Source organism: Rhinatrema bivittatum, chromosome 8, assembly GCF_901001135.1.
Source record: "Rhinatrema bivittatum chromosome 8, aRhiBiv1.1, whole genome shotgun sequence".
Lineage (NCBI taxonomy): Eukaryota > Metazoa > Chordata > Amphibia > Gymnophiona > Rhinatrematidae > Rhinatrema > Rhinatrema bivittatum.
The window spans coordinates 235084778-235112077 of NC_042622.1; the positions used below are offsets into that span (position 1 = coordinate 235084778).

At 46.0% G+C, this 27300-nt stretch overlaps 1 protein-coding gene across 2 annotated transcripts in view; it reads right to left on the reverse strand.

Moving 5' to 3' along the window:
* ARHGEF18 (Rho/Rac guanine nucleotide exchange factor 18) overlaps positions 1 to 27300 on the reverse strand; it is a 352051-nt gene that overhangs the window by 23223 nt on the left and 301528 nt on the right. For both annotated transcript variants that reach the window (XM_029614138.1, XM_029614139.1), the window contains 7 exons: positions 24091 to 24182; positions 23715 to 23903; positions 22042 to 22167; positions 20296 to 20426; positions 19827 to 19880; positions 17991 to 18038; positions 3620 to 4087 (listed from right to left, as the gene is read on the reverse strand). In XM_029614138.1, coding sequence (XP_029469998.1) covers positions 3620 to 4087; positions 17991 to 18038; positions 19827 to 19880; positions 20296 to 20426; positions 22042 to 22167; positions 23715 to 23903; positions 24091 to 24182 — 1108 coding nt within the window. The remainder of the gene's footprint in view (positions 1 to 3619; positions 4088 to 17990; positions 18039 to 19826; positions 19881 to 20295; positions 20427 to 22041; positions 22168 to 23714; positions 23904 to 24090; positions 24183 to 27300) is intronic.

Consider the following 27300-nt stretch of genomic DNA (forward strand, 5'->3'; position numbering starts at 1 on the left):
TTTCTGACATAAAGAGCCACACCTCCTCCTTTTCTATCCACTTTGTCCTTCCTTAACAAGTTATAGCCTGGTATTGCTGTATCCCAATCATGAGATTCTGTGAACCATGTCTCTGTGATAGCAACAATGTCCAATTTCGCCTCCGTCATTAGGGCCTGCAGATCTGGGATTTTATTTCCCAAACTATGAGCATTTGTGGTCATAGCTTTCCAGGTTCTCTCATTAAGGTTATTGCTATTCCTGGACTCCTTATGAGACTTTAGTTGAGATTTGTTATTCACTTCACTCTTTCCTTTTGCAGTTGTTCCACTGATGGCAGAGTCTTCCATCTCAATGAGCTTTTTCTTTTGGTTATGGATCTTGAATTTCTGCACGCATTGCTTTCTTTTTCTCTTTTCTGGTAACACTTCAATGTTTTTCTCAAGATCTTCTTCAGTGTTTAATATAGAGAAGGCTTTTTGTTCTTCTTGCACTTGATACAGTGTGTGTCTCCTCTTCACAGGTCTAATTCTACCAGAGCCCACTGTAATCCTTTATCATTGAAAAAGCTTTATCACTGAAAAGCTTTATCATTATACAAGAAGGGAGGAAATTTCCCCCTGGGAAAGAGTCTGTGAACCCTTCCCAAAGGACCTATACAGGCGCATGAGCTGATATTTGAACGAGTAGATGTGAATCGGTTATTTACACTTTCGGTTAATAGAAGGAGTAGGGGGCATTCCATGAAGTTAGCAAGAAGCACATTTAAGACTTATCAGAGAAAATTCTTTTTCACTCATCGCACAATAAAGTTCTGGAATTTGTTGCCAGAGGATGTGGTTAGTACAGTTAGTGTAGCTGGGTTCAAAAAAGGTTTATATAAGTTCTTGGAGGAGAAGTCCATTAATTGCTATTAATCTAGTTTACTTAGGGAATAGCCACTGCTATTAATTGCATCAGTAGCATGGGATCTTCTTGGTGTTTGGGTAATTGCCAGGTTCTTGTGACCTGGTTTGGCCTCTGTTGGAAACAGGATGCTGGGCTTGATGGACCCTTGGTCTGACCCAGCATAGCAATTTCTTATGTTCTTATTTCCATAGGCCCAATGTCCGCACCAAGCACTTGTGAAAGAGAGGTATCAGAGAGCAATAAATAGTCCAACCTGGACTTAGTATCATGAGCCCTGGAATAGTGAGTAAAGTCAATTTCCAAGGGATGTAGGCATCTGCAGACATCTAAAAGCAGAAGATGTTCACATAAATTTGGAATACCCCGTAGGAGTTTTGACAGGAGACTGATCCAACAGGAGGTCAGATATCACATTAAAGTCACCCCCTATAAGAATAGGTACATGAGAATAGGGCATCAACGAGTTTACTACCTGGGCAAAAAAAAAGGAGAACAAACACTGGGTGTGCGCCCAAATACTTGCCCCTCCACAAAACAATAGCGGCCCTCAGGATCCTGCAAAACTTTAAGCATCTGAAAATGCAGAAATGTATGTATCAGGATCACCACCCCTGCCTTATGAGTATCAGTGGATGCACAATAAACTTGCCCAACTCATTGTTTCTGCAATTTGGTGTGTCCAATAGCAGTTAAATGTGTTTCTTGTAATAAGCCTACATCAGCTTGTAACTATTTGACATGCTTCACACAATGTCCTATGCCACATACATTCCATGACAGACATTTCAGATTTTTAGCCATTCAACAAACGCAGAACGATTGATTAGGAAGAAAACGGTAACTTAGAGTGGGACCTTTCTGAAGGTCTCTTGATTGATATTATAACTTTAAAAATATTTTTGACTTTGGATATATACCTATGTGCTTTTTCACCTAGTTGTACTTAATTGCCACAGCAGACAATAAGGGTTTTTTCTATAATTGCATTTCATATGCAATATATCATATGCAATATATCATATGCAATATATCTCTTACGCATATTCATTATTATGGATATATTGAAAACCAGGCTTGTTTGTGGCTTTTAAGGACCAAAGTTGGCCATCCCTGGCCTATGTACTTTAACAATGAGTGGACTAACATAAGCTGGTTAAAGACGCACTGCTCTTAAAGGTGAATTTTAAAAGTCCGGCACGTGCGTTATTTGGGGGATGCACAAGTAAGCTGGGCTTGTGCGCGACGACCATATTTTAAAAAGCGCCCAGATGCACGTGTAAATGCCATGGCTCATCCATCTCAAAACGGGGCAGGGCGTGAGCATGGTCTGGTCTGGGCATGAGCATACCGGGGCCTAGCCAAGAGATGCATGCATAAATACATATGTGCCCCCTAAAATGCCGAGTTCCCCTGCCACATAATGTTACTTCTGCTAGGGGCAAGGCATAAGCTGCAAAAACTTAAAAAAAATAGAGAAACCTGAAGGGTTTAAGGAGTCTGGGCCAAGTAGGGGGAATGCAGGCTATCAAACTAGGGGTGTTGGCAAGACCTAGCTGATAACTGGGCGAACTGGTGGACTAACTGGTAACGGCATCGGCACGCGTCCCTTTTAAAACCCAACAACTTACATGGGAGAAGTGGGACGTGTACCCACTTAAAATCTGGGGCACATGTGCATACGGCTAGGCTTTTTTTTTTTTTATATAACATGTGCATATATAGCCATGTCCTTAGGTGTGGGCCGATGTATGCAAGCAAATGTGCGCCCATGCGCCGGTTTGAAAGTTACTGTCTTACTGTATACTTTCTAATGGATAGCTCAATAAGCAAGCTTCCTAACACATTATGACATTTAAAGGAAATCCAGTAAGGTTATATGTTATAACCTATAAATATTTAACTAAATTGTAATAAATTATTGTTAAATATGGATAAAATTGTACTTTCATGTCAGCCTATGCATATATTTCCTTTAAAATCTATTCCCATATATGTGAAACTTTTCCTCACGTTTTGAGGACTTAGAAATGGCTGATGCCAGAATTGTTATCAAGAAATGCTTGATTGTAAAACTGAAAATTCTGAGAAATAAAAAAAAAAAATCTATTCCCTCCTCCCACAGAAAAGGAGACCGACTATAATAGGGAAAAGTGAATTTTCAAGATTTGCTTTTCTGACTTTAAAAGGCTTTTAGATATCCCACCAATACATTTAATGCATCCATCCCAGCATGGGCAATGATGCCACAAAAGTGGTCCCCGTCGGCCACTGACCCGAACATGTCAAAAGCCGAATCACGGCACAGTGCACACAGCAGGGCAGCAGAAGATGGCTCCTGCTGCGATGGTTTGGACTTTTCCTTTTTTTATTGCAAGTTAAAATGGAAAAAGGGAAAGCCTTAAAAGGAATTTTTAAAATGCCTTTAGAACATACGTGTGGCTTACTATAGTCATTATGTAGTGTTTCCATTTATCATTTGGATCTGGGTCAAAAACTACCATCTTAGCCCATAAACAACAATTCCTGTAGATTACGAACATGCGTGCTTTATAAAAGCACCTTAAAGCATGGGATTTTTACCCTGCATAATGATCTAATAAAGATAACCAACATTGGACCCTAGTTATTAAGCATTTTCCCCATAGACAGAATGGGAGAAAACCTTCAGTAAATAGACCCCATACAGAACTATTTAGCACACTAAAATAAGTAGAAGTAATTAAATTCTAACCTGCACCATTTCAGGTGAAAACGTGCCAGCTACTGCACTCGCCTTTTTGAGTTTCTTCATTTGCTCGAGACGTTCCCGGTCCTTCTCGACTGCTCGCTGAGCCTCCCTCAGCCTCTCCAGGTCAAGCTGATAGGCCTTCCGCTGGGTCTCTAGCTCCTCTCGCTCCTGGCTGAGGCGTTCCTGCAGCCGCTGGGCCTCCTCCTCCCGCTTCCGCAGCTGCTCGTCGGTGAACGCCTGCTCCCGCTGCTGCCGCTCCCGCTCTCGCTCCCAGCGCTGCTGCTCCTGCCGCAGCTGGCTCTGCAGCTTCTGCACGTTGGCCAGCTCCTCTTTCTGCTTTTCGAAGTTCCGCTGCTTCTCCTGCTCCACAAGCCAGTTCCCGCGAGAGGGCTGGGGCCGATATGGCTTCTCCCGGTCGATAGACATCATTCGCTGCATTTCAACGTAACTGTCCTGTTGGGATATCACCGACTGAAAGACAGAAAAAACTGCTTGAATGAGAGAGGGTTTTGTTTTTTTTTTTGGTTAAAGGCAAACTCTCATGCCATTTCCATTCATTTTTGGCTAATGCAATTTTTAAGGAGAAATTATTATTTCCTTTGCATTCAGGCAAGCCAATCCACACCAGTGGGTTTTGCACCTCTACCAGCAGATAGAGACGGAGTAAAGCTGACGTTACGGACATATAGCCCTGCCCCGACATCAGCCTGCCAATACTCTCCATCTCCAGCAGATGATGGTTTCTTTTTGCGGCTGCTTACCTCAAAAACGTTTTTTCTGGTAGCAATCTGTCTGGTACTTTGAGTGTCCAAGTTGCAAGCTCCTTCTTAGCATGAGTTGTTTCCACAAAGGACTCCGGAGGGCGGTACAGCTTAGGACTGCATCTTCCTTTTTGCTGAAAGTGGTTTCAGAGTTTCATTTGAATCAGTCTATTTCCCTGCCCACGCTGGTCAGGGATAGAGATGAGCAGGATTATCCTCTGTTGTATGCCTTGGATGTCAAGCGGCATCTTGTGCGGTACTTGAAGATTACTAAATCTTTCAGGAAGTCTGATTGACTGCTTGTGATCCATGTTGGAGGTAAACAGTGTGATCCAGTGAAGTAGGCAACTATAGCCTGTTGGGTAAAAGAAGCCATCACTGCCTCCTTTGTGGATGTCAATATCCACTAGGGCTCAGGTGGTATCGTTGGCGGAGCTTCGATTGTTGTCTCCTGTCGAGATTTGCCTAGCAGCAATGTGGTCGTCTTTACACACTTTTTCCATGCATTACTGCTAGGACGTTCGGGCCCAAGAGGACGTGGCCTTCGCATGTGCGGTGTTGATGGGATCGCGGGCACCCTCCCGCCTTTTTCGGGATTAGCTTTGGTACATCCCACTGGCATGAATTGGTCTGCCTGAGTGCAGAGGAAGGAGAAATTACTACTTACCTGAATTTCCTTTCCTCTAAGGAAGGCAGGTCAATCCACAACCTGCGCTGGGCTGCCTACTTGCGTTTAGTTCGTCCCTTAGCTTGGATGACGAAGAGTGTTATTTCTGTTACTTCATTTGATGGACTGGTAAGTGACATAACCAGCCCCTAATATTAGTGCATATTATTTCTTTTAACTGAGCTCAGTGTTCCCAATTGGTTGGAATCATGAGTGGTTGACTGTTAATAGTCATGTTCATGTATACTCAGTATGTCCACAGTTTCACGTTTCCAGAGAATACTGGCGGGCTGATGTCAGGGCAAGGCTATATATCCGTGACATCTTGGAGTCAGTTTTACTCTGACTCCATCTGCTTGTAGAGGTGCATAACCCACTGATGGAGATTGGCCTGCCTGCCTTCCTTAGAGATGGAGATGGAGTAAAGCTGACTCGCTGACATATAGCCCTGCCCCAATATCAACTTGCCATTTATTTCTAGAAAAGCCAAACTGTGGACAAACTGATTATACTTGAACATTTATTTATTTATTTATTTATTTATATAATTTATATACCGGAGGTTCCTGTATAATATACATATCACCCCGGTTTACAAGGAACAGTAACTATCGCTACATTTAGCGGTTTACATAGAACAGAATTAGGAAAAACGTTTTTACAATTGAACAAATGAAGTAAGCAAGTTTTTCCATTGAACAAACGAAGTGAACAAGTTTTAACATATAACAAAAACTAATCAAAGTAAGCAAATAGTGTATAATATTAGACCGTTAATAAACATGCAGTTAAATAAATCAATAAATAACATGGCATGTGGGAGTGAAAATAAATAAATCAATAAATAACATGGCATGTGGGAGTGAAAATACTATTAACATAACTATTAACAGTCAACCACTCAGGTTACCAACCAACTGGGGAACACTGAGCTCAGCAAAAATGTTAACATCAACTAATCCTAGGGACTGGTTATGACACTTACTCATCCTTCAAACAAATTAACAGAAATAACACTCTTCATCGTCCGCGTATAAAGGACAAGCTAAAAACAAGTAGGCACCTCAGGGCAGGTTGTGGATTGGCCTGCCTTCCTTATAGGAAAGGACATTTTCAAGTAAGTAGTAATTTCTTCTTTCTCTGCACTCAGACAGGCCAATCCAACCAGTGGGATGTACTAAAGCTACTCCCAAAAAGGGCAGGAGGTGGCCTGCGGGCCTGTCAACATCATGCATGTGAAAGCTGCGTCCTCCTGAGCCCTAAACCTAAATTAAAAAAACTAAATAAATAAATAATGTCCAAGTGGTATTAGGACCACCACGTCACTGCTCAGAAATCTCGACAGGAAACAACTGAAGCTCGGCCCACGAAACCACCTGAGCTTTAGCGGAATGTGCCATGACCTAAGTAATGGGACATCTCCATCCACATAGGCGGCCGTGATGACTTCTTTCACCCAATGGTCTATAGTCACCCATGTCACTGGTTCTCCTTGTTTACCTCCACCATGGAGAACAGTCAGACTTCCTGAAAGAGCGAGCAATCTTCAAGTACCGCACCAGATGCTGCTTGACATCCAAGGCATGCAACAGATACAATAATGCTCATCTCTATCCCTGTCCAGTATGGGCAGGGAAATAGACTAATTCAAATGAAACTCTGAAACCACTTTTGGCAAAAAGAAGATATAGTCCTAAGCTGTACCACCACCCCCAGAATCATTCATAGAAATGGCTCACGGCAAGAAAAGAACTTGCAGTTCAGAGACATGTCATCCAAAAAGATTGCTACCAGAAAAACATTTTCAAGGTGAGCAGCTGCAAAAAGAGACCACATTGTGGCTGAAATGTAGGACCCGTCAAAAAAAGAAAGACCAGATTAAGATCCCAGAGGCACCAGTACTGGAAAAAAGGATATAGATGCTTACCTCCCTTCAAAAACCTGGACACATCTGGATAAGAAGACAAGGGTCCACCATTGACCCACTACCTATAGCAAGAGAGAGCTGCTACCTGCATCTTCAGAGTGTTTAAGGCCAAGCCTTTAACCAACTCTTCCTGCAAAAATTACAATATCAGTGGAATTTCAACTTTAAGAGGGTGAGCACCTCACTCCTCACACCAGTTCTCAAACACTCTCCAAACACTAACATAAGCTAGAGATGTAGAAAATTTCCTGGCATGGAGCAAAGTGGAAATCACTGCAGAAGAATAACCACACTTCAGCAACCAAGCTCTCTTAAGGGCCAAACCATGAGACAAAATTGACCCAGATCTTCATGCAATATGGGCCCCAGAGGCAACAGATCCTTCCTGCGTGGCAGTCAGAGGTCTGACCACCAGTAGCCTCTGAAGATCAGAGTGGAGGAGTAGCCTAGTGGTTAGAGCAGTGGGCTATGAACCAGGAGACCAGGGTTCGAGTCCTGCTGTCGCTCCTTGTGATCTTGGGCAAGTCACTTTACCCTCCATTGCCTCAGGTACAAACTTAGATCTTTTGAAGGGACGAGACCTTTGAGTAGTTGCTCCTCTGTAAGGACAAAACTAACGGGAATCCCTGGAGTGGCCTTTCACCCCAAAAGGACCCGCCGCCGCCTTCTCGTCTTCTGGCAATCAAGGAACCTCAGATCTGCTCCAGCTATTCGCCATCTTTTCAAACTCACTTCTGAATAAAAGACAATCCTTAAAGGGTAACCTTGTGAGACTGGACTTGGAAATAGTATTTGCTGACAAATTTCGCAGCCACAACTGGTGCATAGCCGCTATCATGGAAGCCACCCCTCTAGTGGCCATCCGCATCAAGTCACAGCCCACATTAGCTAAGAACACAGCTCCCGGTTCCATCACTGATCTGCCATCGGACGCTGCTTGTTGTGTATCTTGACAGAGATGCAAATCAGCCCAAGCCAACAGCAAGAAGCAATTTGCAAATTTAGTGCCATGGCCTCAAAGGCCTGTTTAAGGTTAGCCTCAGTCCTCCTACCCTTAGCATCTTTTAGAGCTGCCCCTCCTTCCACTAGGATAGTCATTCGCTTGGCAACAGCACATACCAAGGCATCCGCCTTTGGGAATCGCAACTGTTCCTTTGCTTTTGGATCCAAGGAGTACAAACCCACTAAAGAGCTTCCCCCCCCCTTTAAAACTTGCCTCCGGGGCGTTCCACTCAATATCAATTAACTCTTGAATTGGATCCAGGAGGGGAAAGAAACAGGACACTTTGTGTAAAGTGACCAATTTGGGATCTTTCTTTTGTAAGCCCGAAGTGTCACTCCTGTCCATACTGAACATCTTCAGGGTCTGAGTCAATAGACTTAATAATTCATCTTTATGAAAAAACCAAAGAGTCTCCGATGTGGCTCCAAATCAGGTGGAATTTCTTACTCTTCTAGAGGGGAGAAAACCAAGTCCCCATCAGAGTCATCCGATTTATCATGATCTACATCCCCCTAAAATCTCCAGGCATAGCCTCTCTGTGATGTTGGCCCGCAGTGGCTGACAAGTGGGAGACCTGAGCACACAATCCCTTCTTAGTAGTTGCTACGCCTCTGCTGGGCTCCCCTGCAGAAAAGCCTGCAGGCTCTGAAAAGATTCCGCTTAGGTGAAGGAGGATGGATCCATTTTGGGGCCCATAGGCCCAAACCTGGCACTCTCTGATCCCTCTCTCGGGGATGTCTCTGCCATAGGGAACAAGGGGGGGTAGGGTAACTGTCTGCTGTATCGTCTCCTGCCCCACTCCCCTCTGGAGCCACCATAAGCTGAGGGAATGTCCCAACATCGGCAAATCTGTAGTAGCCAAATCGCCTTAAGCATCTAAACAGTGCCTATACAGGCACAGAGAAAGCGATGGCTGGATTGCCCTTATATGGCAAGCTGCACAGATAGCAAGGCGCTTATATTTTTTTGGCCCCTGCGCCATAGTTATCCCGCATTCGGCTCTCAACGGCCTCCCTCACGCACCCTAATGGCGTCCAGATGTACCCGTGCAAATGCATGCTCAAATCTAGGCTGTGGCCTTACATACACAAGTACCTGCACGTATATGTGCCCATGTCAGGTCACCACTGTGCGGTGAGAATGTGCTCACACGCTTAAGTGCATGGGGAAAAAAAAACCCCCGCCACCATGGCCAACCATGCAGCTGACTGAATTGAGCCTGAGAAGTGAGGCCTATCTAAAAGCTGCTCAACCCGCCAAGCCCAAGCCGCTTCCACTCTACACTAACTCGCCAGAGAAGTGAGAGAGAAAAGGGGGTAAGAGACAGAGGAAAATATCAAGGGAAGGAGGACCCGGTAAGGAAAAAAAAAAAAAAAAAAAGAGGGGGCCTAAAACTTCCTTACTTTTTTTTATTTTTTTTTTAATGTCTATGTTTGGTCAGACTTCCAGACTTGGAACTTTACTATGTTGCGGCTCAGCTAAAAGCCCTATGGGAGTGGCATTATAAGACTACAAGCAAGGCTTGGATGGATTTAGAGCGGGATCTCTTCGACAGACTGTCACTAGATTGGGTTGTGTGGCAAGTGAATATTTCTGAGCATGACCTTAGTAAGGGTTCACCTTTTATTGGACATACTTTGAAGGTGTGGCGTTTGTACCATATCCGGCTGGTGAAGGACAAGCAGTACTGGCACTCTACTTCTTTTCTCCACAATAATTCACACAAGCTTACTCTTAATCCCTTCCTTGTCTCTTCCGACCTCCCAGTCTCCATCACTCCGGTCTCCATTTCTCCGATCTCCATTACTCCAGGTTCCACTACTCCAGTTTACATAACCACAACTATTTAACCCTTTCACTACCTAACTTACCTATAGCCATCTCTGGTAAACCCCAACTATGTTTCATTGTCACTTCAATTTGCTGCAACAGCTAATGCCTCTGACTGTCATACAGTTGTGTAAATATATTATGTAATATAGTTGCTATTGCAACAAAGTTTTAAGTTTTTTTTCCTGTATACTTCCTGCTAACACTTTGTCTTGGCCCCTTAGACCGTTCCGCGCTCTCACCCAGTTCCTTATGATTCCCTGTTAATTGTAACTTTTTTTATTCTTCCTTTCTCTCTTTTAGTTTTTGACTCCCCAGTTGTATGTGAACCGATGTGATATTCATTTGAATGTCGGTATATAAAAGTTATCTACCTTATAAATGGCCTGTGACCGACGGCCCGCAAATGCGCAGTAGAGACCAGCTCTACCGCGCATGTGCGGGCGAGCACTTCGCTCTGAGGCAGCTTCAGAAAGAAAAAAAAATGGCGGCGTCCAGTGGCAGCAGCGGGCGGCGGCGGCGGTACCGGCAGCGGGCGGCGACGGCGGTAGCGAGCGGCGGCGGTAGCGACGGCGGTAGCGGCGACGGCGGTAGCGAGGGAGGGAGAAGAGAGAGAGAGGGAGGGACGGACTGAGTGGGAGGGAGGGACGGAGAGAGAGAGTGGGAGGGAGTGACTGAGTGAGAGGGAGGGACTGAGTGGGAGGGAGGGATTGAGTGAGGGGGAGGGACTGAGGGAGGGAGTGGGACTGAGGGAGAGAGAGGGAGGGAGGGAGTGGGACTGAGGGAGAGGACGGAGGGAGTGGGGACTGAGTGAGAGTGAGTGGGACTGAGTGAGGGAGAGGGAGGGAGAGAGGGGGGAGGGAGTGAGTGAGACTGAGTGGGAGGGAGGGACTGAGTGATAGGAGAGGGAGGGTGGGGAGGAGTGGGTGAGGGAGGGGGTGGTGAAGAGTGAGGGGAGAGAGAAAGAGGGGGAGGTGAGAGACAGAGGGATGTAGCCCGTTTTAACGGGCTTAACGGCTTGTAAATAAATAAATAAGGATTTTCCTTCAGGGAACTCATTCAAGGCTGAGGCCTTCTGGCAGATATTAGGTATTGAGAGGCTGGATCAGGTTTGGGGAGCAGGTTCTATTTTACCTTTTGAAAAGCTTCGGCAATTATATCCTTTGGAGGAAAAAGACCGGTTTTCATATCTGGGTTAGCTTCATTATGTGCGATCTAAGAAGATAGTTTTGGATCTGAGTAGCAACAAATGAATATTTGAAGTTCTTTGTGCTAGGTTGGACAAAGTTAATAAGATGATTTTTAGAATTTATTCCCTTCTCATGGGAGAGTTGGAATCTAAGCCCAGACATGTTCTGCATTGGGGATCTGATCTCCATGTGATTGTGGATGAGATGGAATGGGATTTGTGCTATCAGAGGGTGGGGAAGGGTTCAGTTTCCTCAGCAATTTTGGAAAACGGTTATAAAATTTTATACCGATGCTATTATAAACTGGAAAAACTGACAAACTCGAGAGCCTCTGATCTGTGTTGGCATAGGTGTGGGGCCTGTGGTATCTTTATTCATGTCCTGTGGACATGCCCTAAGGTTGCCGAGTTCTGGGGTATGGTACTAGAATTTGTAGCTGATATTACTGCCATTCATTTACCCAAATCCCCTGGGTTACTGCTGCTTTCATTGCGTTTCCCCGATACTAATAAATGGGTTGGGTGTCTAATTGGCCATATTCTGGTGGGAGCTCGGTGCGAATTAGCTGCATGGTGGAGGAGGGAGGAGGTACCTCAGAGACATCATTTGGAAGTGAGGCTTTCTCGCTTGTTTATACTTTATAAATTAACACCCATCTACATGACACTGCAGAGATTTGAGAACACTTGGAGTGCTTATATAGCATGGCGGGCTCGTGGGGGGGGCGGGGGGAGAGGGAGGTTAGGAGATATGTTTTATTTTTGAACCTCGAGTGGGGAAATTTACCAGCACATGTGTACCGATCTCGGGGGGGGGGGGTGGGGGAGAATGACACAGAAAACAAATTGTTATTGGAATTTTGCTATTGTGGTTGGACATAGTGATATGATATATTGGTTCCGTTTTGATACCACTGTCTGTATTTGTGGTTTTTGATGACAAACAGTAAAAAAAAAAAAAAAAAAAAAAAAAAGACTTCCCAACTTAAAGCACTCAACTGAGACACAGCCAAACATGTGTCACATCAGGGGCTCAAGGGCTGCACAGGAAAATTGGTTCTTACCTGCTAATTTTCGTTCCTGTAGTACCAAGGATCAGTCCAGACTGCTGGGTTGTGTCTCCCTTCCAGCAGATGGAGTCAGAGAAAAAAGCTGAAAGGTGTGCCACCTGCGATCCTTCAGTATAATCCATTCCATAGCAGAATGAAACATATAACCTCAACATAAGAACCAATGGCTATATCAAACCACCTAATGAAAAAACTGCATAACTTCTGGAACTTATGTACATGGAGGGAGTACTTCCATATGCAACGTGAATGCTGCCCACGTGAGAATTTTCTGCAGAATGAAAACGATATCGGACTCCAGATTCCATGGGCGGGCGTCTGGACTGATCCTTGGTACTACAGGAACAAAACTTAGCAGGTAAGAAACTAATTTTCCTTTCCCTGTATGTACCAAGATCAGTCCAGACCGCTGGGATGTACCCAAGCTGCCCTAAATGGGGTGGGGACCTGGAGAGTCCTGCTCAAAGAACACTACTGCCAAAACAGTTGCCATCTGGAGCACGGATGTCCAAACAGTAATGCTTAGTAAAAGTGTGTAAAGATTTCCAAGTAGCCACTCTGCAAATTTCCTGTGGCGAAACAAACTGACTCTCCACCCAAGACGCCGCCTGAGAACGGATTGAATGCGTTTTTAAACCATCCGGTACTGCGTGCCCAAGACATATATATGTCGAAGTTATGGCTTCCTTCAACCATCGGGCAATAGTGGCTTTAGTTGCCTTATGTCCTTTCTTAGGACCACTCCATAAGAAAACAGATGATCAGACAAACGAAAAGCATTAGTGACCTCCAGATAGCGAAGCAGAATCTGCCGCACATCTAATCTTCGCAAGTCGGGAGCCTGAGACGAATTCCAATCCAAATCCGTGAAGGCAGGCAACTCCACGGTCTGATTCAAATGAAACTCCGACACGACCTTCGGTAGAAAAGAGGGCACCGAACTAAGGGACACCCCTGAATCCGAAATCCTGAGAAAAGGCTCCCTACAGGACAACACTTGAAGCTCAGAGATGCTCTGTGCTGAAGTGATAGCCACCAGGAAAATCGCCTTAAGTGTCAAGTCTTTCAAGGTGGCCTGATTCAAAGGCTCAAATGGAAGACCGCACAAGCCACGGAGAACCAGATTCAAACTCCAAGAAGGACACACTGGACGAGCTGGAGGGTTCAAATGTTTAGCACCTCTCAGGAAACGCGTTACATCCGGATGAGACGCCAAGGATGTCCCATCAACCTTTTCCCGCAAACATCCCAGGGCCGCTACTTGAACCCTGAGAGAACTGCACGACAAGCCTTTCTTCAGACCCTCCTGTAAGAACGCCAGAATATGGACAATTGAGTCACGCCGCGGGGTCACATTCAAACCGCTACACCAGGAATTGAAAACTTTCCAGATTCGAACATAGGTGAGCAAAGTAGACGTTTTTCGCGCCCGCAGGAGGGTGGAAATAACCGAATCCATATAACCTTTCTTCCTCAACTGCCGCCTCTCATAAGCCAAGCTGCTAGACAAAAGCGATCCATTTGATCGAAAAATACTGGACCTTGTCGAAGAAGATTCGGTCAATGACTGAGCCGAAGAGAACCGTCCACCGCTAAGTTGATCAGATCTGCAAACCACGGCCACCGAGGCCACTCTGGAGCCACGAGAACGACTGAGCCTGTGTAAGCCTCTATCCTTCGCAAGACTTTGCCCACCAGTGGCCAGGGAGAAAAGACGTACAGCAGAACGTCGTGAGGCCACGGCAGGACCAGAGCGTCGACACCTTCCGCCCTCTGTTCCCTCCTGCAACTGAAGAAGCGAAGGTGGCTCGCATTTCTCTGAGTTGCCATCATGCCCAGGTGAGGAACACCCCACCGATGAGTCACGAGATGCATCGCCTCCTCGGAAAGTTCCCACTCTCTGGGATCTAGATGCTGGCGACTGAGAAAATCCGCCTGAACATTGTCGACCCCGGCTATGTGAGAAGCTGCTAGACGGACCAGATGGCGCTCCGCCCAGAGCATTAGCCGGTCGGCCTCCAATGCCACTGGATGACTTCTGGTTCCCCCCTGACGATTGATGTAAGCCACCATTGTCGCATTGTCTGACAATACTTGCACTGATCGATGGCTCACCAGGGGGAGAAAACTGCGCAATGCCAGACATACTGCCCTGGTTTCCAAGCGATTGATGGACCGTTTCGCCTGCTGCTCTGTCCATCGACCCTGTGCTGCCCTTGATTGGAAAACCGCACCCCAGCTGGAGAGGTTGGCATCTGTCGTCACCATCATCCACTGGGGTTCCCCTCTCCAGGTCCATCCCCCACTGCATGTGGGCCGGAATCAACCACCAATGGAGACTGGCAGGTTCCAAGAGCGGCAATCGGATCTGGAACTCTTCCGACTTCGGGTCCCGACGAGAAAGTAACGCCCTCTGCAAGGGTCTCATATGAGCAAAGGCCCAACTCTAGAGTAGACGCCATAGAACCAAGACCTGCAAGTAATCCCAAATCCGGGGTAGCAGTAGAGATAACAGCCACCAGATCTGCGCCATTAACTTGTCGATTTGCTCCTGTGTGAGAAAAACCTTGCCGACCGATGTGTTGAACCAAGCACCTGGGACGGGACTAATTGGCTCTTGGCAAAACTGATGACCCAATTGAGGGATTGGAGCCGGTCCATCACCGACTGAACCGCTGCCCTACAAAGCTCCTCCGACCTTGAGTGGATGAGCCAGTCATCCAGATAGGGATGAATCAAGATCCCCTCCTGCCTGAGAGCCGCAGCTATTACCACCATTACTTTGGTGAAGATGCGGGGAGCTGTCGCCAATCCAAACAGGAGTGCCTGAAACTGATAATGCTCGTCCAGAATCATGACCCTGAGAAAACGCAGATACTGATCGCAGATCCCTATGTGAAGATACGCTTCCGTCAGATCTAAAGAAGCCAAATATTCGCCGGAGTGGACGGCCGCAATGACTGAGTGGATAGTTTCCATGCGAAAACGGGGTACCCGAAGCGCTTTGTTCACCTTCAGATCCAAGATTGGGCGGGAGGAGCCTTCCTTCTTGGGAACCACGAAATATATGGAGTATCTGCCGGTCCTGAACTCCTCCGGCGGGACCGGGATAATGGCTCCCAGTGCTTTCAACCAGCCCAGGGTTTGAGTCACCGCTGTCCATTTCACCCGGGCCCCGCAAGGCGACATCAAGAACAGGTCCCGCAATGGGCGTGCAAAATCCAAAGCGTAACTGTGTTCGATGATGCTTAGAACCCACTGGTCAGACAACCCACTCCTCGAAGAAGAGAGACAGCGGCCGCCTATCACCGGAACAGAGGAGTGGGCCAGGACACCTTCACTGGGAGGACTTGCCCCCGGAAGATCCCCGAGGACCCCCGTTGCGGAAAGGCCTGTGGCCGCGAAAGGAATGAGACCAAGCCTGAGACCTCGACGATGGCTGACGTGGAGTGAAGGCCAGAACCCTGCCCTGCCGAAACTTGTGCTGTCCCCGGAACAGAGGGCGTGCCGACCCAAAAGCCCTGGAGGTTCGAGGCTTGCCCTCCGGCAACTTGTACATCTTATTAACCCCTAGGGATTTGATAAGGGCTTCTAAGATCATTCCTGAACAAGAATGTCCCTTAAAGGGAAGACTGCCTAGCTGGGCCTTGGAGGAAACATCGGCCGACCAGTTGCTGAGCCACAGAAGCCTTCTAGCCAAGACCGCCAAAGCCATAGTGTGCGAGGAGTCCTGAAGATCATACAAGGCATCCGTGGTGTAAGCCACAGCTGCCTCCACGCGATCTGCCTGCTCCGCTTGCGCTGGAGCCAATTTCTGCATGGTGAGCAACCGTTGCACCCAACGAAGAGTCGCCCTTTGCATAAAGCTACTGCAGACCGTTGCCCTAACGCAAGCGCCGAGACCTCAAAAATTCTCTTAAGAAGGACCTCCAGCTTCCTATCCTGAAGATCCTTAAGAGCGGCAGCCCATGCAACCGGAATAGTCGTCCGCTTAGTGATGGCTGAAACGGCCGCGTCCACTTTTGGGACCCTAAGTACGGCCAAGGACTCATCAGGCAGCGGGTAGAGCTTCTCCATGTCTCGTCCCACCCTAAGGCTGGCCTCGGGAGCCTCCCATTCTCGGGTCATGATTGTAGTAGCATAGGGTGAAAAGGAAAAGCTTTAGGAGGGGCCCAAAGCCACGAGAGAACGGGGTCCCCCTTGGTAGCCTCCCAGCTGCGGCGCCTCAATACCGAGCTCCGTCAGATTAAAAGATCAAGCTCCTCCCTCCGAAATAATCTGAGGGCCCTCGGGTCATCCCCCTCAACTGGGGTGGGCTCATCAACATCCCCATCAATATCCACAAGGAGAGGGTCCAGCGAAAGGGGATCCGGTGGATCGCAGGCCGGGATCCCGGAGAGATCCAAATCCACATGGCCTATCCTCTCCCTGGAGGAATCGGAACCCCCAGAAAGCCTAGCCACCTTCGCAGGCGGAGGCTCCTCAGCCTGCAACTCAGCCTCCAAAACACCTTGTGCATTAAAAGCACAAATTTGGAAGAAAAGGGAAGCTGCCCCTTTAAGGCCCTCCCCGCAGGGGGGGGGGGGGGGGGTGTCAGAGCTCGGAGGTTAGGCAGGCACTGGGAACCACTGGCTAACAGGGCTCAAATTCGGCGGGGAGAGTGGAGGAGGGATCTCCCACCCCCCTGCATCCAGTCCCACACTGAAGCGTGGCGAAGGCAAGATGGCTGCCGTTCCCGCACTAGACAGGGATGGGCAGGCAGAGGCCGGCAGAGGTGCAAATTCCTCCCTGTGCCATGGAGTGCACTGAAAATGACCCGCTGCTGCTCCCCGATGGTCCTTCCCCTCCTGGGAGGCACCATGTACAAAGGCCATTATGGGAGAGCCGCGCCACCGGCTCCCCGGCATGCTGAACACACTGAACCCCGTGGCATGCCAGCGGAGAGGGAGCAAGCATGAGGCTGAAAAAAATTGGCGAAAATTGCCCCTCTGGAGCCCCGGGAAACCTGTGCGCACGGTAGAAAAATAAAACTGTTTTTTTTGTTTTTAAAAAACACTGACATGCAGCCACCCAGGAGAAAACACGCCCCTGGGACCTCAATCGAGGTACAGGCAGCCCCCCCCAAGAATTATGCCGTCTCAGGGTGCAAGGGGGAGGGACTGGCCCACCGGTAAATCCCACTACTCACCGGTAGAAGAAGCGGCTCCGGGAAAACAGCTAACGGGGTATCTAACCCCAGCCGTGCCTCAACCAAGGCCGCAGCCTCGGGAGGACTGAGTCTGCTCACCTCCAGAAGAAAACTACTTTTTTTTTTTTTTTTTTTTAAACAGCTTGATTTAGCCACTGGTAGAAACAAACACCCTTAGGTCTTATAATTTCTAATTTGCTTTGTTTTCTTTTTAAAGGATCAGGACTGCAGGTTCTGTCACCCTCATCTGCTGGAGTCAGAGAAATACTGAAGGATCGCAGGTGGCACACCAGTGTAAGAGTGGGCGCCTTTCAGCTTTTTTCCCTGACGCCATCTGCTGGAATGAGACACAACCCAGCGGTCTGGACTGATCCTGGTACATACAGGGAACTGGAGATATATATATTTTAACCACAAGCAATCCCCACAAAGGGGATGCATGTCCACCATCTGCTGGAGACAGATATCGGGGCAGAACTATATCTCAGTGATGTCAGCGAGTCAACTCTACTCCATCTCTATCTGCTGGTAGAGGTGTGGATTGGCCTGTCTGAGTGCAGAGGAAAATCTTATTTTAATTTTTGAAAAGAAAATTGCACCATCCAACACCAGGACTCCGAAAGGGAACACATTGCCAACAAACCAAAAACAGTCTGATAAAAGGCATTCTGGGGTTATCCACAAACCTAAAAGTCCTGGATACAGCCTCAAAAAAAGAAAAATAAAATAAAAGTCTTACCTGGAGGTTGAAAAGGAACTGTAACAAAGTGTGTACCCGCTGGACAAGCTGGAGGAAAAAACATACACCTTTAGATTTCAGGAAGTTAATTTCTATTAATATATTTGTTTTTACAGAAACAGGACACTTTACTGGGATATTTAAGTCAACATGTTTAGAGGCATACGGCTGAAAATCATCAAACCAAACCAGAAGGTAAATTATTGGTACATTCTGTCAAAAAACGACCTCTTGGAAGGAAGGAAGGGAGAAGGTCCTTTAATTTAACACACAAAACTTGTAAGCTATTTCTTTTTTTGTTGTTGTTGCTAGCTTTTTCACCCTCCTGCTGTTGGGCTTAGAAACTGTCTCTTATGTGTTACTTGTACAGAGCTGCATATATCTGGAGATAAGCATTGAAAAAACAGAAATAATAATCCTTGACCAAAAAAAAAAATCAGAACACCACCTCCAGCACCTCTAATAATAGAGAATCAAATAACTGCAATCTCCCCGATCTCACATGCACGTAATCTTGGAGTCATCTTAGACAGCGAACAATTTTTTAAAAATCACATCACAACAAAAATTCTCTCCATTCTTGGCTACTGCAACTCTCTACTACTCGGGCTACCTCTAACCGCCTTCCGACCCCTCCAAATTCTTCAAAACTCAGCAGCAAGACTACTCACAGGAACCAAAAAACACGAACACAAAACCCCAATTCTTACATCCCTACACTGGCTTCCAATAAAATACCGAATTGACTACAAAATATTAACCATTGTACACAAACACATACATGAGGAACGAACCGACTGGCTAAGCGAAGTGATCAAACCACACAGAAACCTTCGTTCTGCCGAAGGACTCCTGGCAGTCCCTGCCCCAACGAGCCACACAACTGATATCAGTATATGACCGTGCCATTTCCCTCGCAAACCCCCAACTATGGAACAGGCTACCGACGGAACTAAGACTACAACCTAGCCAGAAAACCTTTTATTTAATATATATTTCTATACCGGACTTCACGAATAGAATTCACATCAGGCCGGTTTACATGGAACTTAGGGGAAAAAAAAAAAACAAGAAAAAAAAACAAAAACAAGAGTAACCAAAAAACAAGAAGGCTGAATCAAGCAAAGTTACATAAAACAAGGGCATAGAACCTTCAAGAAAGAACTGAAAACCTGGCTGTTCACCAAAGCCTACCAAGACTCACACCGCCACTAACATCCCCCTCCTACACACCATTCTGAAAGACCACAAAGACTCATGCTAAAAGACTATACCAACATTAGAAGTCATGCTCTGTACTTATACCCTGGTCACGTTATACTGGTTATCCTATTTCCTAACATGTTGTTCTACTCTCATAACTTATCACCCTTGGAATTTTAACGTTATATTGCCTTTTTCCTACTAATTTTGTTATTTAATCTTCTCCTTCACCCTACCTAACACCACCCCAAATATATCACTTGAGCTAACCCACCCCACTAATTGAACACTCTGCCTATAAAAAAGCACTAACCATGCTAACCAAATGACAAAATTGTAAACCGTTGTGATGGCAATACCGAACAACGGTATATAAAACTCTATAAATAAATAAAATAAGCAGAAGTAGCATGAGAGGATGACTGAGGTCATGCAGCATTCCTTCTCCAATTAGGGTGGCTCAGTTAATGGAGAAAGGAGGTGGTTTCAGCTGCGTCCTAAAGCTAACCCAATGCAAGAGCTACTGAATTCCACTGGGCCAAAAAGCACCGTGTTAGGTTTTGCATCCTCTCTCGTGAGGACATTGTTTTTTGGTTTATTTCTTTTCTTAACTTGGTCAAAGGGATCCATTACCTCTGGCTCCAGGGAGGGTCGCACCCAGCTGTTTTCCAGATGCAGCACATCGCTCTGAAAGACAGAATTGGAGATGACCTCAAGGACTCAGCATTGGCAAAAGGGGCTTAGGTAGCTACATGCCACAGGAAAAAGCCTGGCCCTTTTGTCATGGAGCTATGCAGTCACCTTATGTAACATACTAAATGACAGCAGAAAAAGACCGTATTGGCAATTCCAGTCTGCCCAGTTTAGATTCAGCCACTTTGGGTAGATGTGCATATAAATTCTCATAGACAACCCAACACCAACACCTCTGTGCCTCATGTCTTTTACCCAATCTCTCAACCCTTTTCCCACCACTACCCTCCATAATAATGTGTCCACTCTCCATCCCCTCCCCAGCATGTGATCCTCTCTTCCCACCACCTTCCCCTTATCCAGCAAGACCTCACGGAAAAGCTTTCCACTTACTAACATGCAAACTTACTGACTGACATTCTTTGCCTGCACTGGCTGAAAGGTCCTGCAGCCGGGAGTCGGAGCTGGAGCCGACAGTGACCGATCTCTTCTCTCTCACGCTCTGGTCACTGTTACATGCTTTCTTCTTGAAGCTTTCACCTGAAAAAAATTTCATATGAAACCAAAGGGAAGGAAGCGCACGAGGAATGTAAGAAAATACTTTTCACTGACAGGGTGGTGGCCACCTGGAGCAGACTTCCAGTGGAGGTGGCAAGAGCCAAAACAATGAAGAATTATTCAAGCTGCATGGTCCAAAAACCGAGCGGTCGATACTCAAAAGGTGTGTGCACGCTAAAATCAGCTTCAACTGCACAAATCTGACCAGTTACATAATCCCCCTCCCCTGTGCAGCTAATTTAGCCAGACAAAAAAGGGGTTGGGTCGGGCCCTGCCCTGCCCGGTGGGGTTTCCAGTTAAGTTGCTTAGAGCAGCACTAACCAACTAAATTTGTGCTCTGCTACCACTGAATATCAACCCCAAAGAGAGCTTAGGGAGGGAGATGATGACTGAAGCAAATGGGCAGAAAGGATGGACCAAGCTGACATCGTCTCTATTTATATGACTTTGTTTTTGCACGGGCAGTACTTAATAAACTAGTAATCCCATCCTGTAACATACAACCTGAAATACAGCATGCTAACCAAGAGACTTAATGCATGTGTGTGACCATTAGCACTGGTCACACACATGAGGCGTTATGGCTCGCTTGGGATGGATACAGAGGACAGCGCTGAGAGCAGGTGGGAGAGCGCTGGGTAAAAGAAGAGAAGTAGGAGAGGCCTAGTATTGTACGAGTTATAGAAACCCTGTTGGTTTTAACCATTTTCTATAGCAAATAAAACTCCCAACTCTCTCATTTGTCTTGTCTGTCTAGAATAGTTTGTAAGCTCTATGGAGAAGGGACTGTTTCCTACGTGTATTTGTATATCGCTAAGTACACCTATTAATACATTAGAAATGTCAAGTAGCAGTAATCACCTGGATCAGTAGAGGGTCAAAAGGGGAAAATGATAAAACTGTTTGGCACAGAGCATCAAGTTCCCAAGAAGAGCCCACAAGGCCAACCAACGTGAAATAGCAGCAAGGCTTTGGTACAATCTTAAAGATAATTGGTGGGGCAAGAGGAGACAGGGGGTGGAAACCTTCCCATTATGGACTGCAGGTTGACTTGGTTACACTTTCCCGCTAGGAAGAAAGAACAATATCCTGCAGGTGGTCAAGCTTGTACAGTTGATGGCTGGGAGATACCCTCGGCTAGAGCAATCTAGGCAGGGGCAACTGGGTAGACCAAAATGGTCTTTACCTACTGACATTCATTAGTCTACTGCATTTATAATATTTAGTTATATATGTGCAGTCATTCCAAGTCCCAGTCATTGTCCTGAAGGCTGGAACAAGGGTGCACACAGCCTTCAAAGCTGTCCATGTTACTCCAGATAAGTGCCACCAACTCAATCTACAAATCATGAATTTTGCAATAGAATTCTACACTCAAATTAAAAGTACCTATATCCCATTCACCCACTCAGTTTGCCCCCTTGTGCTCCCCAGGATGATGTCCTGGGTCTGGCCAAGTGCTGCAAAAGGAGTTTCTCCTGATAGACCAAGCTGTTCACCGCCATTGGGGTGCTGGCAGGGGTCACGGTGACACCACCTGCCAACCCTTCCATGCTCCCAGACACGTCGCAGCTTCCCAGACTCCTCCATGCCTTACTTGTGTTACTGTCATAGCCCCCAAAAGTCTCCGCTCTCCGCAGCGAGACAGGATGCCTGGACGCTTCTTCTGCACAATCACTCACGCTGCCTAGCTGGACGCACAGCAGGCTCTGCAGCTCCTCAACTGCAAGGAGATAAAACATTTCATCAGCACGTGCAGTGCCGTGGCAGGGTCAGCACGCCGTGGGCTGGCACGAGGAAAGGAGCACTCAGCTCTCGCCCAGGTAAGATGGCGACGGAAATAAATCAACCCTTCAGCAAAGCCGGTGAGGTCTTATGGTTGATATAAAAAGATGGCTTGCTCCTGTTGTAACTTATCTCAAATAATAGAGCAGCCTCTCTTAACCGGGGTTCCTCGAGAGCTCATGACTGAAAAAAAACCTGGTTTTTGAACTTTGCGCGCCATCCTGCCAGTCGCAGGAAAGCAATGAACATTTTGCTGTAGTTTTCAGCTTCTTACATGTGTGAGCGAGCTTTTTCTGGTTTTACAAGCATCAAGAGTAAAAACAGAGATCGTCTCATTTCAGTTTAAGATGAAATCCGTGTGCACTTATCTCAAGTTTGACACAATTAATGTGAAACCTGTGCAGCAACAAACAAGCACAGGTTTCACATTAAAGTAGTAAATGTCATTCTTTATTTTTAGCTTCAAAAACAAACACTTTTTATGCACATACAGGCCTATATAAGAGATCAATAGTTTTTAAAATTTATGGAGGGGAATTAAACAAAACGAATAGGCTAATAAGTTGGCCAAAATAAACAGATCATACTCTACTCAAAAGAGCATTGACAATTACTATTGGGTTCTTGTATCTACAATTTACTGAGCACACTATGTCCCAGGAGCTGTAGATATAATAATTTTTATGCAGGGGTACCCTGAGACCTGAAAATTATTTCAGGGCTTCCTCCGTGGTAAAACAGTTGAGAGAGGCTGTAAGTGTGGGTCACTCAATGCAGGGTCCCAAGTTACAGCAGTGAGCCTTGGGTTGGCCCAATGGCTCTATGGCAATTTGATTCCATTACGGGCCATACCTGGTGGCTTTATTTGGAGCCTCGGTGCAAAGACCAGACTGGGAAATTTCAATGTAAAAAATCATATGAAAACTTCTTTACATTTCCTAGTTTCCATCTTGCCATAGCCCAAATGTCTTCTCTTTTTTCATTTTAGTTGTACTTTCAGGACTGGCATTTGTCACACCAATTTATCACCTTAGGAAGTTCATTTCTGGGGCTAAGTGGCTAACTATTTACACAGATATTCCTTGAAATTATTCACTGATCTCTGTTGCCTTCTTTAAATATATATGCTTGTCATTTCAGGGCCTTGCCAACCTCTGTCTTGTCTTCTTAGCCCTCTCTCCCCTCTCGTCAGTCTTTTCTACCAGCACATGGCAAAATAAAATGAAACCTGGGATCAATAGCCATTTATCGATTGATAAAAATTCCACAGCTTTGAACTTTTCTCATCTTGGTTGTCCCACCGCTAGTTATTATTTAGTCAGACAGAATCCTACTTCCCTCATCCCATTTCCTCTGCGGCAGTGATGAGTCCAGGTCACAAATCAGACAGACAGCTTGACTCACTCGGATCCCTCCCCTATTCCGGCCACGAGGCGGCGTGTTTCCTCCCCCAGGTATCCAGAGACCTCCTTGTTGATGCCTTACCTTGCTCCACTATGGACTTGAGAATCTCCTCACCCTGCAGGTTCTCCAGGTCCCCTCTGAGGAGGAGCTTGGACCGTGCTGACCCTTGCCAAGGTTCCTCGTACCCAGGCATTTCTGACATCTCTAAATAGATCTGCAGTTTTTCGTTGAGCGCCTGTGTGATCAAGCCATCTTTGGCGCTTAAACGTTCTGGGGAAAAGAAGGGTGACGTCTCCTTAGACCCTTTTGGCAAGCCATGCCTGGAATTTCACTTTATAAAAAACATGATTGCTTTATGCTGTGTTCCTTATAGAAAAAACACAAAACACTTTCCTAAAGGTTACAGGCAAGTAGCAGCATTGTTCATCCCAGGCGGCTTTTCAGCTTTCTATCTTACCTTGCAGTTCTTTTAATTTAGCAACACGCATGTCTGCCAGCCTCCTCTCTTCATCAGGCTCGCCCAGCATGCCTTCCTCTTCATCAGGACACCTACCAAATTTGAAAAATATGAAAACAGATTCATGAGAGAAGAAAGCCTTATATACACCATGGCATTAAGTTAGTCAGATAAAGAGCTACCAAGGATCAAAGCCATATAACTGCATACCAGAGAGTCTGTTTCAAACAGGAAAACCCACAGGGGAAAAAAAAAATTGACTTATTTCGCATCTCCATTTGGGCACCATCACACACGCACTCAGACTTTACTGCCTTCCTCCGTCCCCTCCACCCTGGAGCGTAGGGTGACTGCTGAAGTTGGTGGTGCACCATAAAATTTGCCGCTGTTAGGTGCCTAGAACACAGTCCATCCTCCCTAAATTACCTTGTAAGCACTACTTTCTTTGATGCAAAAAGCCTATCAATTTTATGCTCAAAGCAACCTAATTCTTAGAGGGAAAATTAGCTAAGGTCATCCCTTAAAATAAATCTAGTAACATAGGTTACAATAAAATATGTTTCTGCAAGAACATTCAAAACCATTTTTCTGCATGCAAATGAAATTAATAAAGAGCAAACTTCTGTTTAAAATAGAAATGAGAGAGGACCATAATACCATAAAAGCCAGTGATAAGTACCATCATTTTCACAGCAAAAATTCAAGTTACATAAGAACTGAACCTATAAAATAGGCAAACCCTCAAATACAAACTAGAAATGTGGCACCAAAAACTGTACTGGAAACCAGAAGCAAAACAAATAAAATCAAGAGATCTAAAACATAATTATTTATAATATTAAAACCATGCTAATAAAAAGAAATACCAACATAGCTGATGAACACCCAATAGTTTTAAAAAACTTGCATACATTTGTTCTATATTTCCAAAACATCAATAAAATATTTCAAAACATTCAATTAAAAAATGTTCTAATATTTCCCCCCCAAAAAACCAAGAAAATGTTTCGAAACAATAGAAACATCAAGTACACCCAATAATTAACAATAAGGATTTAAACATTTCCTGTTCTTCATACCTGGGACCTTTTGGTTTTCACCCACCCTGAGATTATCATAGATTGGGGAGGAAGGGCCACAAAACTCACTCTCCTCTCTCTCATTCACACACATACTAACACATTCATTCTTTCACACATTCCCTCTCTCATATATATGCCAAACTCTCACAAACACTTCTCTCTCACACACACAGGCTCTCTCTCCCTAGTGCCTGCCTGTGAGAGCCTGTGTGTGACATACCAGGCCCTAGAACACTAATACACCAGCTCCTGGGCAAACAGAACAAGGCAGACTGCTACAAATCCCTACAGAGAAACTACACGCTTGTCAAAATACTGCACCTCTGTCACACATGCACATCACCGACAGACCCTTACCTAATACAAAATAAGAGACTACAAATTAGAAACAGAAATATGCAGGCAAAACCAGACTCTGAACTTGAATACTAAAGAAAAAGCAAAATACAAATATATAAGAAATGCACATTCCCAAAGATGGCATATTCCAATTGCTGAAAAGCAAAATTATTGTTTTACCTTTGTTGTTTGATTTTATTTTTCTAATCAAGTGGTCCCAGTTTTTTTTCCCTCTTGTCTTTTTCTTATTCCTTTTTCAGGGTCTCTTATTCTGTTTCTTCTCTGTCCTCCTGTCTTCTTTCCTTCCTCCATTAACACATAGGCTCTCTCTCACACAAGCTCTCCCTCACATACACACAGGCTCCCATTTTCATATGCACTCTCTCACATGAAGGCTCTCACTCTCACATACTCTCTCTCACATGCAAGCTCCCATTCCCACGCACACTCGCAAGCTCTCACTCTTACTTGCTCTCATTCATACATAGGCTCCCACTCCCCCCTCCCCCACACACAAGCTCTTACACTCATGTTCCCATTCTCACAAACACATATACAGGCTCTCACTCTCACATACTGCCTCACATACAGGCTTCCAATCCTTCTCAGACACACAAGCTCTCACTCTTACATGCTCTGTCACACACAGACTCTCCCATATATATGTATTCAATGTAGGCTCTCACTCTCACATGCAGGCTGTCACTTTCTCACCACACACGCACAGGCTCTCACTCATATATGCTGGCTCCCATTCCCCCCCCCAGACACACACATTCTCTCTCATACAGCTTCATACTGCCACACAAATACATAAGCTCTCACATGCAAGCTTCCATTCCCATACACGCCAACACACACAGGCTCTCGTTCTCACGCTCAGGCTCCTATTCTCACAAATCCATACATTCCTTCACAGACACAAGGGCTCTCATACTTACGTTCTCTCTCTTTCACATCACACACACACAGGCAGGCTCCCGTTCATATCCCAAGCAGATCCCCATTCACACACACCCACACCCAGACAGGTTACCATTTACACACTCCCAGGCAGCTTACCATTCAGAGGCAGGCTCCCCATTGGGTCTGGAAGGCTGCTGACGGCTGAGAAGAGTAGCAGGCCCGGGAGGCTGCCGGCGGCTGAGAAGAGGAAGGAACCAGTTCTCACTGCTCCTCGCGTGCCTGCCTCACACTATTCAAAACTCGCGGGGCTACTCACAATGCACGAGATTAGCGCAGAGTACATACTAGCCGCATGTGGTTTGAAGGCCAGCACACAGAGAAGTGGGAGAAAGGACTTCTTCCTTTTCTCAGCCACCAGCGGCTTCTTGGGCCTGTTACTCTTCTCAGCTGCAGCAGCCTCTTGGACCTCTTCTTGTTCTCAGCCACCGGCGAGATGGGGCTTGCCAGTGGCCTTCCGAGCCTCTCCTCTTCTCAGCTGCCGGTGAGATGGGGGTCCACTGGCGGCATCCTGGGCCTCTTCCTCTTTGCGCAACTGCTCTCCTGGTGTGTGTGCAGTTAATGGTGCATGGCACACCCCATTTCAAAGTTGGGGATGCACTATGGATGCTTTGCCCATGCCTCCAACACTGAGCTAGAACAGAGGTGACTCTTGACTACATGGTGCCCTGTGCTGGAGTCACAAATGATTAGTATTGTGGGCTCTTGCCAAATTTCTAGGGACTAGCAAGTGAATCAGTGTGGCTAGTATAAACTTTTCTTAGTTACACCTGCATGGATTACTCTACTTCTGCATTTTCCAAAGGAGAACACAAGAACATAAGAA